Source organism: Myxine glutinosa, chromosome 8 (assembly GCF_964187855.1).
Source record: "Myxine glutinosa chromosome 8, kmMyxGlut1.1, whole genome shotgun sequence".
Taxonomy (NCBI): domain Eukaryota; kingdom Metazoa; phylum Chordata; class Myxini; order Myxiniformes; family Myxinidae; genus Myxine; species Myxine glutinosa.
This window is the reverse complement of record NC_136268.1, coordinates 113,598,659-113,615,131: the sequence shown is the minus strand read 5'-3', so window position 1 is coordinate 113,615,131 and position 16,473 is coordinate 113,598,659. Positions and strand designations below refer to the sequence as shown.

Here is a 16,473-nt window from a genome sequence, read left to right as displayed (position 1 = left end):
TATTCAGTGCACTGAATGATGTCAACAAACAACTCCAGGGTGACCATATGACGCTGATGAAAGCAAAGAAAGTGATCGGCACAGGGAAACCCTCGGCTGCAGAGATATGTACCACTTTCCCCAGTTGGCAAAGGAAACTGCTGTTTCTGATGAAGAGCTGCTCGTTTATTGCAATCACCTTGAGAAGATTCGTGGAGATATGGAGCAGCGTTTCAGAGACATGATAGAACTGTCGGTGCCAGCATGGGTGATCAACCCATTCAAATGTGACATTCAAGATGTGAAGCGCGAATTACAGGACGAAATTATCAACCTCCACAATGATGAGGCGAAGGCAAGATTCTCGCAGCATGAATACGGCATATTCTGGATTCTGGAACGGGGCGAATACCCCGCAATGTGGACAGAGGCAGAACTGCTGCTGATGGCGTTCCCCACATCATACCTCGTTGAAAGAGGGTTCAGCGCCGTGATGGTGCTGCTGACCAAGTATCGAAACCGCCTTGACATTACCGAGAGGGACGATCTGCATCTCTACCTCACTGAGATGGAGCCAGACGTTCGTAATCTCGCAGCGAGTCACCAGGCCCACCCTTCACACTAACGGTATTTGGGCCTGTGATAACAGATTCCCAGTTTGCCTCACCTTTTTTTTTCTTTTTTTTTCCTATACTGAATCGAGGCTCGTGAAAGAGCTGACAACCGCGAGGGAAAGACAGCACAGGGGGACCACGAGGGAAAGACAGCACATGGGGACCGCGAAGGAAAGACAGCACATGGGGACCGCGAGGGAAAGACAGCACATGGGGACCGCGAGGGAAAGACAGCACAGGGGGGCCGTGAGGGAAAGACAGCACATGGGGACCACGAGGGAAAGACAGCACAGGGGGACCGCGAGGGAAAGACAGCACATGGGGACCACGAGGGAAAGACAGCACATGGGGATCGCGAGGGAAAGACAGCACATGGGGACCGCGAGGGAAAGACAGCACATGGGGACCGTGAGGGAAAGACAGCACATGGGGACCGCGAGGGAAAGACAGCACATGGGGACCGCGAGGGAAAGACAGCACATGGGGACCGCGAGGGAAAGACAGCACATGGGGACCGCGAGGGAAAGACAGCACATGGGGACCGCGAGGGAAAGACAGCACATGGGGACCGCGAGGGAAAGACAGCACATGGGGACCGCGAGGGAAAGACAGCACATGGGGACCGCGAGGGAAAGACAGCACATGGGGGCCGCGAGGGAAAGACAGCACATGGGGACCGCGAGGGAAAGACAGCACATGGGGACCGCGAGGGAAAGACAGCACATGGGGACCGCGAGGGAAAGACAGCACATGGGGACCACGAGGGAAAGACAGCACATGGGGACCACGAGGGAAAGACAGCACATGGGGACCACGAGGGAAAGACAGCACAGGGGGACCACGAGGGAAAGACAGCACATGGGGACCACGAGGGAAAGACAGCACATGGGGACCGCGAGGGAAAGACAGCACATGGGGACCACGAGGGAAAGACAGCACATCTCTTGGATTAAATCATACCTCTCTGACAGATGCCAGTTCATCTCCATCAATAACTGCAAATCCCCCACTGCTCCCCTCCCCCAAGGTGTCCCCCAAGGTTCAGTTCTTAGCCCCCTCCTCTTCATCCTTTACCTGTCCTCCCTCGGTCACTTAATCCGCCGTCATGGTCTCCAATTCCACTGCTTCGCCGATGATATCCGGCTTTTCATCTCCACCAGGTACACCTCCACCGCCACCCACTCTATCATGACAAACTGCATCACTGAAATAACCTGGACCTGTTCTGCTGAAACATTGTAGGTCGTGCAAAATAAAATAAAAAGTAAAGTAAAATATTATTCAGAAAATATTTGGCTTCTGTTATTTTTGCTTCCTATCTACATAAATTCTGGGTGTCCGACCACGAATGATAGGACAAGGGGGGCATTGGGCCGGTCCAAGAGGGCAGAACGGGGCGGTAGTCCAAAAAAGTTTGAGAACCACTGTACTAGAGTAATGTCATATTGGCGCTGTCGTGAGAATGTTTTGGAATCGCTTTGTGTTCTGTCCAGGCCAAAACTGATTTACCATTTCAGCTTTTGTCAAGTTTTCAACAAACCTTTGGGAATATGGAGAAAAAAAAATTAATTGGGTGAAAATGTGAAAGGAGAATGTCATTGACTATTTAACCCCGCCACAGCATCTCAAACATGACTTTCTTTGGGGGTTATTTATTTATTTTTTAATCGCTTTACCAATTTCTCCCAATTTGCTTTCTGGGGAGGGGTAAGTGTGGTGCGTGGTGAGTAGTAGGGGGATGGGGTGTGTGTGCGTGCGTGTGGGGTTGTTAAAATAAATTGGTATAATGGTCGTTGGAGTATAAACCACATTGAGTCAAACAAGACGTCTCCATTTCTCACCAATGAAACAGAGTTAAAAAGAGCTGAAATTGTGCAGTAATGTTGGTAAGTAGTATGCCATGTCATGTGACCAATTCCCAATAAATAAATGTAAGGGACATTAACAATAGATCTAAAACTCTGTCCACCCTACTACATTGAACAAGCGTTACGCCTAGGTGCCCCGTCGGTGAAGTGATGAGTTGACAAAGTGGAAGACGCAAGGTGGCCATCTTGGATTTTGACGTGGGTTGGAACCACACACCAAATTCTAATTCGGTCCTTCACGCACGGACGGACGCACACACGGACGGAGGGGAAAACCATAGTCCACCTTTCGCACCACGTTGCGACGGGGGACAATAAGGCAATTCTCGGCATATATGTACATCTGGAAATCAAAGCCAAACTAGAACGACACTGATGTCAAGTCCACCAATATGCCTCCACCCACATTATGACATCATTAGTGAGATACCCGTGCTATGTACGAGTGGGAGGCCAGAAGCAAACAGGCAATACAGATACGCCGAATGCGAAAGCATGAAACCAATAAATTCCACATTCCTGTAGCACCTTCAGTAGCACATCAGACATGGACAGCAAGTTCGTGAAGGACTTCCATGAAAAACGTACCCGTTCGCAAACAAACTGGTACGTTCACGTATAGAAACATCGACCGTGGGTCCGTGGCGAATCTGCATATGGCGATCCACGAAGTTCACGTTCAGAAAGTAGAAACTATCACGGCACGTCGTCATTCACTTGAACTCGATATCTCTTTTTTCATTCCAAACAACACAACAAACAATCACAAATTAATCACAAAATAAACTTTTAACAACATTGTTAATGTTTCCTTCATTGTAAAAACTACCAAGTCAACAGTTAAAAGGATTTTGAGCCGATCGGTGTTTCGGCCTCGGCAAGACCGATGGAGACAGCGATCTGTTAGCTTATACACCGCCAAAATAGCCATGTGGAATTCTCTCATGTAGAGATTAAACTCATGTCGTTGGAACTTTGGCTGAGGTCATTATTTACTTTTAATGATGTTTATATACGAATCAAAAAGAAGATAATTGGTTTTGGGTCGTCCTTTCTGCATATCTCGTGGGATTGTGAGTTGGAGAGACGGCCGTGATGGTGGGGAGGGGGTTGACATTCTCTCAAGCAGAGATTCAACCCATGTCCTTATAAAAGGTCTTTGTCCGAGGTCACCGAGTTCGATCGGTGCAGCCGTGCAATGAGCGGTGCAGCCGTTTGTGCGGCACCCTGGAAAATAACGTTATGCGGGAGTCCAAACCTGAAAGTGCTGGAGGCCAAAGCTGAAATTGGAAAAACAATATAGCCTATTTTACTCAAGGAGATCCCAGGATTACCCACCCAAAATATCGTTGCGATCGGTTCAGCCGTTTTTGCAGTACCTTCGAACGAACGAACGGACGGACAGACAGACGGACAGGGGCAGAGACACACAGACGGACGGACATTTGGTGAATTACAGTAAGATACTGAACCAAGTTTGATTTAAATACATTCAGCTGTTCTCAAGTTATCACATTTTTACCTGACATAATTTCGAACCTCAGGAACTCAAAATCGAATGAGTTAACCTCTACATCACGATATATACCTGTACCAACTTCAGCCGTTAAGTTATAGACCTATTACAGACACCTTTGCCCCCAAAATCGAATCCGTTTATCTTTACATCATTCTACATATTGTACCAAATTTGGTGAGAATCCCAACACTGGTTCACAAGTTATTGTGGAAACAGGATTTTTACCGAACCTGACATCTGACCTGTGACGTCGTGAGCCCAAAATCGAATCAGTTCATCTTTATCTTATCACAAATACCTGCACCAAATTTGACTAAGATCCCTTCAGCCGTTCTCAAGTTATTGCGGTAACGAAAACCTCACGGAACGACGGACGGACAGACAACCTGAAAACATGCCTCTGTCGATGGAGGCATAAAAACAGGGCTGGCCCCATCTTCAAGTTTTGTATACGTGTTGGTATTACCCAGGGTGCTCTACCATGGGCATGAGGGGAAAAATCCTTTCATGTTTGGGGGAGGAAGACTTGCCAATGCTCCCAAAATAATTTTCTTTTGTTTGTGTTTACTGACAAATAAGCATATTAACCGTCCAATAAAAATCCTAAACTCTTGCTATTTTGGACGAGTACGAGTACTGTGTCCCTTGTTTCTCAATGTGGATGTGTATATAGAAGGTAGACAGCCATCATTATGTGGCCTCATGTTAGCTTTATCTTGGGGTCCTGAGTTTGAGCCCCTGTCGTGCCATTGGATTAACACCAGGTTGGTTGACTCAGCCGGTCACCCTTCCGAGGTCAGCAAAATGAGTAACAGTTTACTGGGAAGAATAAGCCATTCAAGTATCCTGCGTTGGAGTGGCGTCTTATCCAGAATTGTATTCCTTAGCCAAATGAAACTGCCTCAACAGCCCTATTCACCTCAAGGCAAGAAAGGAATAGTTATTATCCATCATTTTGACATGAGCACGTCCCAGGCAAAACATCTGGACACATCTAGGTTTTGATACATCAACTAAATCCTTAAACATCATTGGCTCTACTCAAACAGAATATGTGGTTGTAGTTCCTTCACCAACAACAACAACAACAACAACAACAACATGCATTTTAAGGCCATTTTCCCTGCTAGAGCGGGGTGAGCCTCACGGTCCCCATGACAATCTCCATTTTGCCCTATTTTCTGCATCTCCCCTTGTTAACCCCCTTGCCCGCATTTCTACTTCCACCATCTTTAGCCAAGTCTTTCTCGGTCTTCCCCGTCCTCTACTTCCTTCTACATTCATTTCCATCACTCTTATCAACCAGTCACTTTCATCCTTCCTCAACAAATGACCAAACCATCTCAACCTGTTTCCTTCACAGCATCAATCACAGGCTCTATTCCCATCATCTTTCGCAATTCATCATTTGTCTTCCTCTCTCTCAACGATACTCCACACATCCACCGAAACATTCGCATTTCCACCATTTCCAGCCTTCGTTGCTGCTCTACGTTCATTACCCATGCCTCGCTCCCATAAATCATAACTTCTCACACATGCAGCACACACCTTTCCCTTCAGCTTCAACGACACTCCCTTCCTCGTCAGCACGCCACTCAGTTCCCAAAACTTCTTCCGTGCACATCTCACTCGAGCAACCGTTGCCGAGTCTGATCCACCTTCTCCATTCAGCATGTCTCCTCGGTAGCAAAATGTTTTCACACCCTCCAGCTTCACGCCGTCTCCAAGATCCAACTCAACATTTCCTCCATCTGCAGCTCCCTCTGTCCACACCTTACATTTGAATGTAGCTGCCACACTGGTTAATGACCCTCTTAGACCACTACATTTTTGATGAACCCACTCAGCGCACATTGTACATTGAATGGAGTTCACTCCGACACCCTCCCTGCACACAGCACACGGCCACTTCCCAGTTCTTTCCACCTCACCACATGCTTTACCACTTGCCATCACCTTTGTCTTTCTGATATTCACCTTCAGACCTTTTGTCTCCATACATTCCTTCCACTTGTTCATCTTTTCCTTCAGTACATCCATACTTTCCGCAATCAACACTATATCATCTGCATACAACAACTCCCACGGTAAACCCTCCTTTACGTTTTGAGCCAGCGCCTGCATCACAGCCACAAATAGTAGTGGACTCAGTACCGACCCCTGATGCACTCCCACCTTCACCTCAAACTCACCACTGTTCCCGTCCTTCGTCCTTGCAGCTGTGCACGCTCTTTTGTACATTGCCATCACTACTCTGATCAACCATTCCTCCACTCCTAACTTCCTCAATGCCCATGTCACTACTTCGCGTGGAACCCTATCAAATGCTTTCTCCAGATCAACAAACCCAAGAAACAACTTCTTCCTCTTCTCCATGTACTTCTCCTGCAACTTCCTTACAATAAAAAGCACGTCTGTCGTTCCTCTTCCTGGCATAAATCCAAACTGCATTTCGTCGATCTTCACTTTCTTCCTTATCCTCCTCTCCGACACCCTTTCCAATACCTTCATTCCATGCTCCAATAACTTTATCGCTCGATACGAGCCACAGTCCAGAGGGTCACCCTCCCCTTGTATAGAGGGACGAGGGTACTCAGTTCCCAATCCACTGGAATGCGGCCTTCTTTCACCACCAGATTACAGATCTCTGTCATTCTCTTCACACCCCAGCTTCCTGCTGCCTTCAACATATCTCCCACAACTCCCGTCGACCCTCCCGCTTTTCTACTCTTCATTGCTTTTATCGCTTCCTCAACTTCCTTCTCAGTTATCTTCTCTGCCGGTCCGAAAACTGGGTTACTCTCTATGTTGCCATCCCATTCATTCTCTGCATTCACAGCATTTCCATATATCTCTTCCATCTTCCTTTATTTCCATCTGGGTCCACAACGATTTGTCCCACTTCATCCTTCAAGCAACTCACCCCCATCACATCACACCTCTCTTTCGCTATCTGCTTTGCAATCCTGAATTCTGCTCTCTGACCCTCGTCTGAATCCAAGCGTTCTCCGAACATTTTCCTGCATGCCTCCTGCGCTTTTGCTACCTCTTTCTTTGCAGCCTTCTTCGCTGCCTTACAACTTTCATGCTCTGCTTTTTCTGCCCCCGTACCCTTCGCCTTCTGCCACTCCTTGAACTTCTTCCTCTTCTCGTCAATCCACTTTCCAACTTCATCATCCCACCACCATGTTTCCGAGTGCCTCGGTGGCCCTTTTGTCCATCCACATACCTCACCAACGGCCCCCAACAGACTATCTTTCATTGACATCCAACCACTTACAAGCTCAGCCACATCATCCTCTACCCTACTCAGCCTCTCTTTTAATGCCTCCCTTACTGTCACCTCTTTCAACCTCCACACCTTCATTCTCGGTTGGTACTTCACCCGCCGAGCTCTCCTCGCACCTTTCACCCTTATGTCGCAAACAACCAAGTGGTGCTGTGAAACAGCCTCCTCCCCCGGGATCACCTTTGTGTCCCGGAGGTGCCCCCTATGCCGCCTACGCACCATCAGGTAGTCAACGGTTGTCGTCGAACCACCTGACGTGTATGTAACAAGCTTATTATCCTCTTTCTGGAACAGTATTACAAATCAGCTCCATTAGCAAACTCCAAAATCGTTTCACCTTCTCCATTTCTCACACCATATCCGTAACCTCCATGAACTCCCTCAAAACCGTCCATACTCCTTCCCACATGTCCATTTAGGTCTCCTCCTACCACACCAACTTCCTCATCTTTCACGTTTTCCATCAGCTTCTCTATTGCACACCAGAACTTGTCCTTCTCTTCATCGCTCCGACCAACCTGCGGAGCATATCCCGAGATGACGTTCACCAAGAGCTTTCCAATCATCATTTTCACCATCATCAACCTATCACTCACTCGAGGTACACTCACCACACTGTCTACAAACCCCTTAGAAAACAGGACACCAACACCATGCACGCCCTCCGGGCATCCTTGCCACACAAACTTGTATTTCTGTCCCTGCCTACCCTTCACCATTCTCACACCACTTCCCTTCCATCTCGTCTCTTGCACACAACATATGTCCACTCTTCTTCTGACCAATACTTCCACCACTTCTCCTGATCTCCCTGTCATTGTCCCTACATTCCATGTCCCAAACCTCAGAAACCGATCTCCACTTCAGGCATCAGACGTTTCGTCGTCATTAATGGAGTGATTTCCACCCTTGCTTCGATCGGGTTCCCCACCTTGAGTTTTGATGAGAGGGAGTGGGGTCCAACACAGGGTACTTCGGGCTGTACCCTGCCCATATGTAGTTGTAATTGTCATGGTTCTCTTTTTGAGGCAATGTTTTTCTGGCCGGATGCCCTTCCTAACGCCAACCCTTTTAGTCGCCTCTTATGACACGCAGGGAGAGGGTGTACCTATTCTAAACCGGGGTACACACCGGCAGTTCCTTCACCAATGCTCAAGATTTTAATGCAAAACTTTAGGAATGTTGAAATAATTTTCACTTTGGTTCAAACAGGTATCCAGGGTTGGTCTGTGCCCATGCCATAGATTCGGATCGAACCAATCACGATAGGCATGGGGCTCTTGTTTTGAAATCACGTGGGTTCTTATTCGCATCGTGTTCCTTCCCAAACATCCACAACTCACCGTGTGAGTGGAAGATCGTGTATCACTCAAACTCACAAAAATGCAACTTCACAAAAAGGATGTGCACAGCATTTTGGTCATGTGATTCAGAAATGTTGCTCTTTTTCTCAGACATTTGTCGTCTTGTGACTGCCAAGCTTCCAGCCGAATTTTGTGAAAACAGCAACATTCACAATCTGTTTTGCAAAATTTATAACACTCACATTTCGCCATACTTAGTATTTGTCACGTCAAAGGTTATCGAAATGGGAATTGCAGGTTTAGCATTGTGTACTTTTGAAAACCCTTCAGCCTTCATGTTATAAGATATTTATACAGTTGCTGCTAATAATTTATATCTCCTCTGTGCATCATTTATAGCACATTTACATGTGCTCCAATGCGGCCAGCGAGCGTGTTTGGGATAACAAATCCCAATGCTAAACCGAAGGAGTGTCGGTGTCACCGCAAGTCCAGTATGATGGTGTTGGAGGAGTCTTCCAGCACGTGCTCGCACACCTGCAGCAGGAAGAATGTGAGACGACGGCTATAACAGACTCCAATGACATTGCAATGGAAGGTTCAAACTTAAAAAAATTAACAGCTCGTCCTGCAATCGTATGTTTTGACTAGGTTCAGGAACATGTAAAACACCTGAAAAAGTGGTGGTTCCTTGGTGTGTGGATGGAAGTCCTTCTTTCGACAGTAGGATATTTCCTCCATCCCTCGATCAGTCAGGCGAAAGGTTCCCGACCTAACCAGGAGGAACAAGAGGCTCAGCTCGACTGTCACGTAGAAAACGGTCGAATCGACATATTAAAAAGAAGACATGCGGAGCACGATACTTGCAAAATCCGCCCCCAACCCCCAAGAAAAAAAAATTCCATTGATACAGCAAATTGTCCATTTCATCAAGATTAAAATTGACAATCTTGATCAAAGCTCGAGTCAATATGAAGAAAAGTGACGATTTTTCAGATGAAAAATGATGATTTTGTCAGGTTGACCTTTGACCTTTTGACATCAAAAATAGTTCCCCTATTTAGTGACAATGTGCAAATGCTGTTCAATTTTCAAGTAAATCGGATGAAAATTGAGGATTTTAAAAACTTGGCCTATGTTGACCTTTTGGCCTATGTTGACCTCAAAAATAGTTGGTGGTTGAATTCAGTGACCGTATATGTAAATCCTCTTAGAATATAAAGTCAATGAAATGAAAATTGGTGATTTTAGAAATTCGGCCAATGTTGACCTTTTGGCCTATGTTCACCTAAAATATAATTTGTGGTTGAATTCAGTGTCCAGATATGCAAGTCATCTTCAAATTTCAAGTCAATTGGATGAAAATTGAGGATTTTAGAAGTTTGGCAAAGTTGGTGACCTTTGACCGATGTTGACCTTTTGACATTTTGACTCCAAAAACAGGCTTCTCAATTGGGATGACCAATACAGCTTGGTGAAGTTTCGTGACGATCGGTTTTGAATTGTGACCTGTCGGCCGGTGAAAAACAAACAGACAGAACCACAAACGCAACCGACCAATATACATACTTGAAAAATCTTCGATTTTGCAAGTAAAAATATTGTTATGTCTGCGGCGTAGAGGAATATCTAGAGCCAGATAGATCTGTATAGGTAGGTATCCGACTGTCACGATGGGGAATCTACCCTGTAATAAGTTCTATGTTAGCCCGGGTTGTCGGTGTTGATGTCCCCACGATGAGGGAGCAGGGCGTGCAAAATAGTGCAGGGATTATTTTCACATTTTCACAGTGAGAGTGACATTCCACAGATGTTCCGTTATGATTTGTGGACTCTCGGCTTGGGAAGAGAGCCATGGGAATGTGATCGGAAATGTGTAACGTGCCGAGCATATGGGCCATTGGGCCATGCTCGGCTGGCATGTGTATGGCAAAGCATCTTTCTTTGGTGAGTTTAGTAAAATGTGAAAAATGTTTGGCACGGGTTATCGAAGGTTAGATGCAAATTTAAGGGTGAATTTTGAAATGTCGTAGTGGGCACTGCACAGTGACACCATTATTGATCCAGGTGTGTCGACCAAAGTGTGGAGGCTGTGAAAAAATTGATAGGGTAGCAGGACAGCTTTCAACTGGTTGCGGGGGCGACTGTGCTGATATTTGGGACGCGGGGTCATGGGGATGGAGTTGTGTAGTCTGGGGGTCAACGTGGTGCTGGGCGTGTCCGAGGTGTGTGGACCATGCCTTCTGGGTGGGTCTCCTGGTGGAGCATGGCTGTTGACTGGACCTTGGTGTGGTCAAGTGTCGGTGAGCACTGGGGGCTGCGGTTCTGTGGACTGGGGGGCGGCGTAGGTGATGTGCAGGGAAAGCCATGCACTCGACCGTCTCCCCCAGGGCCGAGGTTGTGCGTGCGGTAGTGTTTGTTGGCAGCAGGTACTCACCACATTGGCCAGCTGGGGCTGGTGCAGCTGTGTTCATTGCAGGGGGGCCGAAGGATGGATGGTGGGTCGCATCCTTATGGACACTCATGCCATATTGGCGTTTTGACTGCTCACCTTGTCCCGATGACCCTTGCACGGTAGAGGTGCGGAGCTGTCGTAGCCACAGGTAGTTGTTTAGAACAGTTCACCATTGGAGGAGGATCCACATACCTGCCAGTATAGTGGGGACAAAAGTGAAATTTGGTGAAAATTTGATTGTTCCAATGATAAATTTTGGGATTCTGTAGGGTGGATGGCACCTTTGGACCTGACCAACCGGAAATTACCTGCACATCAAGGTACAGGTGAGGCCTTGATGGTTACTGTCCCAGGCTTCAGGACTTGCTTAAGTAAATTGGGGGACATGTAATTTGGAGTTGGGGGGCAGGTGAGAGTGATGACATGGTCGGTGAGGGGGATGGAATGTGTGCCACAGTGTCTTGTGGGTGGCGTGTGTTTATGTGTGGTGGTTATGCGTTTTTATGTGGTCGTGGAGAATGGAAATATGAGTGAGTGATGATTATTGAGTTTTGAAATGTGCTTCTGGAAATATGTGATTCAACTGTGAACGGGGATTTCACAATGGCCGGCCATGGCAACTCTTTTGTACCATCTATGGAATTGTGTTGGAAAATGGAATGGCAGCGGGGGAGGAAATGTGTTTTGGGATCTTGTGGGTGGGGAAGGTGTGTGTGTCCGCAGGTACAGATCAAGCTCTGAGGAGCGATGCCTGCGGCCCCCCTCTGCGGCAATTACCCCTGGCAGCCAGTGGTATCTGGAAATTGGAGCTCGTCAGTGGAAGGTCTTTACGTGCTTTATTGTAAAAGCACGTAAAGACTATAGTGAGTTATTGTAAAGTATCTCGACAAACTGCGATCAATTGTCGTACGCGTTTATTCACTCTGCCGATCAAGGCCCGATTCACAGCAGCGCCATCCGAGCTCTGGCGTAGGGATACAACCCGGTCCCGGTGTAGGGATACAACGGTGAACATTTGCACTGCATACATGACATCCTCCCCTTTAAGTCCAAAATTACCAAGAGCAATACGTGCTAGATTTCCAGAATTGACATTTCAAAAGCAACATTTCCAAAACATGTGAAAATATGTGTGCAAACGGTTATGAGAATAATGAAAATACGTGAAAATAGAACATGTGTCAACGTGAAAAAAAAACATCTTCAAAGATTCAACCGGTCGGGTGCTTTTCTCTCACGCATTGAGCGTCGCGGTGTACCAGTGGATACAGAGTCCGAGGTGATTCCTTTGGGTCGCGGTGTACCAGTGGATACAGAGTCCGAGGTGATTCCTTTGGTCTCCACGAAGGGTGTAGCGTTTGCAGAGGTTTTCGGGGCATCCGAGCCGGCTGGAGCGGCCACGACGATCTCCGGCAGTGGCGGGTCGAACTGTTGTCCTGACTGTGACGATGCTACAGGCTCCATCGACTCACAGTGACGGTAGGTTATGTGGTCCTGATGTCGACGAATTTCGCGGCCGTCCTGCAGGCGAATCACACTGGACAGTGGACCTGGCTTCTCGATGATGTCTCCCGGTAGACACGTCGCACCTGCACCAAAATTTCGGGCAAACACTGGATCTCCAATGTTGATACATCGACTGTTGGACGTCTTATCGTGCACCAACTTTTGATTAAGCTGGCTTTGATAAACATTTGATGAAATGTCTGGTTTGAGATTGTCAAGTGTCGATCTCAAGTGTCGTTTCATCAATAACTCAGACGGAGCTGCACCGGTTGTTGATTGTGGCGTGATGCGGTATTTGAACAGGAGACGAGACAGCTTTGTTTCCAGGGTTCCCTCCTGAAGTTTCTGCAATCCGGATTTGATGATTCCCACGGATCGTTCGGCCAAGCCATTTGAAGCCTGGTGATGTGGGCTGACAAACTTATGTTTGATGCCATTCCGACGTGTGAACTTGGCAAACTCGGTACTGGAAAAACACGAACCGTTATCACTCACGATCATCCTGGGCAGACCATGAGTGGCGAAACAGCGTCTGAGTCTTTCGATGACAATGGCTGACGTAGTACCACGCGTCACATAGGCATCAATCCATTTTGTGTGCGCGTCCGTAATTATTAGAATCATGCTGCCGTTAATAGGCCCGGCATAATCGAGATGTAGGCGATGCCACGGTTCGCTGGGCCATTCCCAGGGATGCAGTGGCGCTTTCGCAGGTGTATTCCGGGTGCTCTGGCAGGGGTAACAATGTCGAACATGAACATCTAACAATGTCGAGCCTCTTGTGCGGTGGAGAAGGGTTCCATGTGAACAGCGCTTGGACATGGGTGAGTCGGTCCTAAGTGACGGGCGAAGGCCTTACGGACGATGGTGCGAGCGAAAGGGAATCGGGCTCAGATCCCCGAACCCAGAGTGCGGAGAAAGGTCGGGGGACGGCTCGCGCTTGTCGCGGCCTCCCAACGTTGCGGTAACGCAAAGCGCGCCTGGAGACGGCGGCGGGGGTGCCGGGAAGAGTTTTCTTTTCTTCATGAAGGGACGGGCGCCCTGGAATGGGTTTTACCCGAGATAGGGGCCCGCGCCCTGCAGAGCGTCGCGGCTCCTGCGGCGTCCGGCGGGCCCTCGCCGCCCCTTGAAAATCCGGGTGCGATGACTGAATCTCGCTCTGGGCCGTACCCATATCCGCAGCAGGTCTCCAAGGTGAACATTTGCACTGCATACATGACAGTTTGGGCGCCGTGGGGTAAGGGAGACTCCCGGCGACCCGTGTAGCTGCGCTGAAGCAGGAGGCCACGGGGCCTGGTGTGTGGAGACCCTCACCGGTGGGGTAACGGTGGAAAGGGCTGTTGGGCAGTCACGGGGCCAAGAGGTAAAGGGCGGGGGGGGGGGGGGGGGGCAATGAACTTGTGAGTCAAGTGACTTGTTTTTGGGGCTGCGGGCACCACAGCCTGAAGCGCCCCCACCATCTTACTTGTGCGGTACCTCCCCGCTGCCTAGTTGAGAGAAATGCGCACACGTATATGACATCTATGCCATGGTCCTGCAGGGGGGTGAAATAAGTACTTGGTAGTGATTTAAGTGTGGTGATGAGTTTTGGAATGAGTATGAGTGGTTAAGGGTTTGTGCTGTATGAATGAGGGCGAAATCCACCGAGCCATGTCACTCACCTGTAACACCAGGACAGGGCCCGTGGAAATTTAGGGGTGCATTGGGATGGCCCCACAGGTAAGGTTGCGTCTTGTGGCATCCACCGTGGGACGCGGTCTGTAGATTGGGGTTGTACAAATGTTTATTAGTTTCGAATTTTAGAATATTTGGTTAAGGTTAAGGTTTGTGGTTAAGTTAGTTTTTGAGTGTTGTTGTTTGTTTCCAACCACCGCAGGAACGACCAATTAAAATTATTGTAAATATTTGCCTGCATGATTGTTAAGGGGAGAAGCATGTTAAGGAGAATAGGTAAGTAGCTCCGGCTCACTTCCCACAACCCTCCTGATTTATTTCATAGGTTAATTAAGTGTGAGACAGTAAGTGTTAAGACTAGAATGGTAGCGCCTGTAGTGAACCTAGCAGGAGCTATGGTTCCAGGGGGGGAGCTGTGTTATGTCTGGAGGGTAGAGGAATATTTAGAGCCAGATAGATCTGTATAGGTAGGTATCCGACTGTCGCGATAGGGAGTCTACCCTGTAATAAGTTCTATGTTAGCCCGGGTTGTCGGTACAAGCTGTATTGATGTCCACACTACGAGGGAGCAGGGCGTGCTAAATAGTGCAGGGATTATGGATAAGATTCCTTTGTTCGTCATTTCCCCCTGTCGCCAAACCTTTGTCCCTTATAGCAATGCATACTCATATAACCACTTAGATAGGTCCTTAGTGCGCAACAGTAATTAAATTCCCTTCCCTTACAATGACCTTGGAAGAAGACCGGCAGGAAGCCAGATCGAGGCACTGCCGGATGGCTGCCGCCAGTCGCACCACCAGCTGGCCTAGCAACATCGCGTGAGACGAGCTATAACCATGCCACAAGGAACGTGTGATTGGTTGGCGCGGAAGGCGCGAGCCGTGAACCAATCAACACGGAAGGCACGAGAAGGTTCGGCAGACGGCGGGAAGCTACGAGGCTCTGGTTGGTAACGCGCCAGAACTGACGCCAGATGCCAAGTTACAAAAGGACTCGCTGGCGGGATTCTGGACGCTTCGCTTCGCTCTGGGGGATTGAGTCGTGCTGACGGTTCGCGCTTGGTATTGCGTCGTGCTGACGGTTCGCGCTTGGTATTGCGTCGTGCTGAGACTTGGCGCTTGGTATTGAGTTGTGCTGGCCCTTCACTTGCCGTTGTTCGTCCTTGGCTCTTGGCTCTTGATCTTGAGAGGTCCTGGAGGTCGTGGGTTTGCCATCTTCTCGGTGCTCAGTGCTTTTGGTGCTGTGAGCGAACGGACCTCGTGGGCGGTCGACGAGGAGCCTGGAGTGGAGTGTTGGCTTGGGGCCGAGCAGAGCGTGGGCGAAGCGGACGGAGGGCATCCTTGTGTCGGAGCTTGGAGCCGCGTTGGACGGTGGACAAGACTGCAGACAGATAAGCTCGCACCCACAAACCATTACACGACGGACAGTTATTTTTGTAATTCATTTTCCTTTGTGGTGTATTCGAAGTCTGTGTGTGGGATCCCAATTTAGGCCTATTCATTTCATCGTCGCGTTTCATTGTATCAGGTTCCTTAAATAAATCCTTATTTTTGTACATAGCATTTCGGTTTCGTTTGAATTCATCTCCTCCAGGATCGGAGCAGCAGTCGGTTCGCTTTAGGTAAGCGCTTCGCTGCCTCTTCTTCTTCACTTCTTTCTCCCGTGCTTTTATAGCAAAATCCGTGTTTGGTCGTCGCCTCAATTAAAGCCGTTTGGTCATTCGCGAGCCCTGGTATTAACCGGAGGGTATTCGCACGACAATATCAAAGACGGTCTTTACCAGGGAGACTTTTCTGCAGGTGCCATTCAACTATGACCATAAAATTAACAAGCGCCACTGATGGACATGTCGTTGGATCAACGATCACCAAATTTACTGTTCACCATGTCATGGATGGGAATAGAAAGTTCAACTAAAATTTAAAAATAACTATTAAGCACAAACAACAACACACTTGATACACACAAATACTCGCACTAAGCCTGTTGCAGTGTGTGAACAATAACACTCAGATTGTAGGTTTAAGTGGTGAGTAGCAGGATGGAGCGACCATTTCCATGTACATGGCACTCTGTGGGTATGTGACCTTTGTTCAGGAAAATTATCTATAATACTGGTATGTATTGCACTACTATATATATATATACATATATATATATATATATATATATATATATATATATATATATATTGTAACGGTTTTGAGAATTGTAACGGTTTTTTGAGAAGTGTAACAATTTTGGAGGAAGTGTAACGAATGT

The 16,473-nt window shown here is 47.9% G+C and overlaps 1 protein-coding gene across 10 annotated transcripts in view; it reads right to left on the bottom strand.

The window, feature by feature from the left end:
• Positions 1 to 8,409: 8,409 nt before the first annotated feature.
• LOC137432870 (STAM-binding protein) overlaps positions 8,410 to 16,473 on the bottom strand; it is a 56,171-nt gene continuing 48,107 nt past the window's right edge. For 6 of the 10 annotated variants that reach the window (XR_013624384.1, XR_013624385.1, XR_013624386.1 and 3 more), the window contains 2 exons: positions 9,249 to 9,348; positions 8,410 to 9,113 (listed from right to left, as the gene is read on the bottom strand). Coding sequence is in view for 7 of the 10 variants with exons in the window: in XM_068125145.2 (XP_067981246.1) it covers positions 9,057 to 9,113; positions 9,249 to 9,348 (157 nt within the window). In the remaining 3 variants the exon portion in view is untranslated. Of the gene's footprint in view, positions 9,114 to 9,248; positions 9,349 to 11,127; positions 11,224 to 12,269; positions 13,805 to 16,473 lie in introns of those variants that run through there. The other 4 variants (XM_068125141.2, XM_068125142.2, XM_068125144.2 and 1 more) reach the window with 2 other exon arrangements.